Source organism: Hyalella azteca, unplaced genomic scaffold, assembly GCF_000764305.2.
Source record: "Hyalella azteca isolate HAZT.00-mixed unplaced genomic scaffold, Hazt_2.0.2 contig13131, whole genome shotgun sequence".
Classification (NCBI taxonomy): Eukaryota; Metazoa; Arthropoda; class Malacostraca; order Amphipoda; family Hyalellidae; genus Hyalella; species Hyalella azteca.
The window spans coordinates 3,061-4,258 of record NW_025943064.1 but is presented as its reverse complement, the minus strand read 5'-3'; the positions used below and the strand labels follow the sequence as shown (position 1 = coordinate 4,258).

General features: G+C 60.1%; 1 protein-coding gene across 1 annotated transcript in view; it reads right to left on the bottom strand.

The window, feature by feature from the left end:
• Positions 1 to 612: 612 nt before the first annotated feature.
• The window catches only part of LOC108676533 (protein TRACHEARY ELEMENT DIFFERENTIATION-RELATED 7A-like), a 3,618-nt gene continuing 3,032 nt past the window's right edge, over positions 613 to 1,198 (bottom strand). The window contains exon 2 of the mRNA XM_018164620.1: positions 613 to 976. Coding sequence (XP_018020109.1) covers positions 613 to 976 — 364 coding nt within the window. The remainder of the gene's footprint in view (positions 977 to 1,198) is intronic.

Below are 1,198 nucleotides of genomic sequence, written 5' to 3'. Positions count from 1 at the left end.
CTGCTGGCACTCTGTTGCTGCTGGCACTCTGTTGCTGCTGGCACTCTGTTGCTGCTGGCACTCTGTTGCTGCTGGCACTCTGTTGCTGCTGGCACTCTGTTGCTGCTGGCACTCTGTTGCTGCTGGCACTCTNCAGAATGAGGGCCCCACGCTTCTATAATGAGGGCTTTGCGCCCCTCTAATGAGGGCACCTCACCCCTCTAATGAGGTCCCCATGCCTCTATAATGAGGGCCCCACGCCTCTATAATCAGGGCCTCACGCCCCTCTGATGAGGGCCCCGTTCAACTCTGATGAGGACTCTTGGCCCATCTTCATTAGGGCGCCACAACAAAGGGCGCCACATCGGAGGGCGCCACAGTGAATGATGCAATAATGAAGGGTGCTGCTGCGATAGGTGCCACAGTGAAGGGCGCCACAGTGAAGGGCGTCACAGTGAAGGGTGCCACAGTGAAGGGCGTCACAGTGAAGGGNCCCTTCCCTCCCCTCCAACTCCCAATTCCCCGCCGAATTGGCGGCGCTAAAATTCCCTGCAAGTCCCCCAAATCCCACGTCGTGATCCCCAAATCCCCTAATTAGCCCCCGCTGATCCCCACGCTCCCGCATTTTGGGCATCAAACCTTGAGGGCTTCATCTTCTGCTCCCCATTTTGTGGGATGAGGGGGGAGGGGTGAGGGGTGCATGGGATAAGGGGGCGAGGGATGAGGGAGGTGGGGGATCAGATGGTGAAGGGTGGGGGAGTGAGGGTTGAGGCATGACGGGTGAGGAATGAAGGGGTGAGGGATGAAGGGGTGAGGGATGAAGAGGTGAGGGATGAGGGAAGCATGGGGTGAGGGAGGCGTGGGATGAGGGATGAAGGGATGAGGGGGTGAGGGATGAGAGGGTGAGGGATGAGGGAAGCAGGGGATGAGGGAGGCGTGGGATGAGGGATGAAGGGATGAGGGGGTGAGGGATGAGATGCGGGGGACGCCCTCGTCCCTAATGAGCGGCGCGTCCAATTTGCGCGCAACGCCCGCTGGATGGCAACACTGCCGCCCTCCACTGCTACGTGCACTTAGGCCGCTACGTGTACTTAGGCCGCTACATGCACTTAGGCCGCTACGTGCACTTGGGCCGCTACGTGCACTTAGGCCGCTACGTGCACTTGGGCCGCTACGTGCACTTAGGCCGCTACGTGCACTTAGGCCGCTACGTGCACTT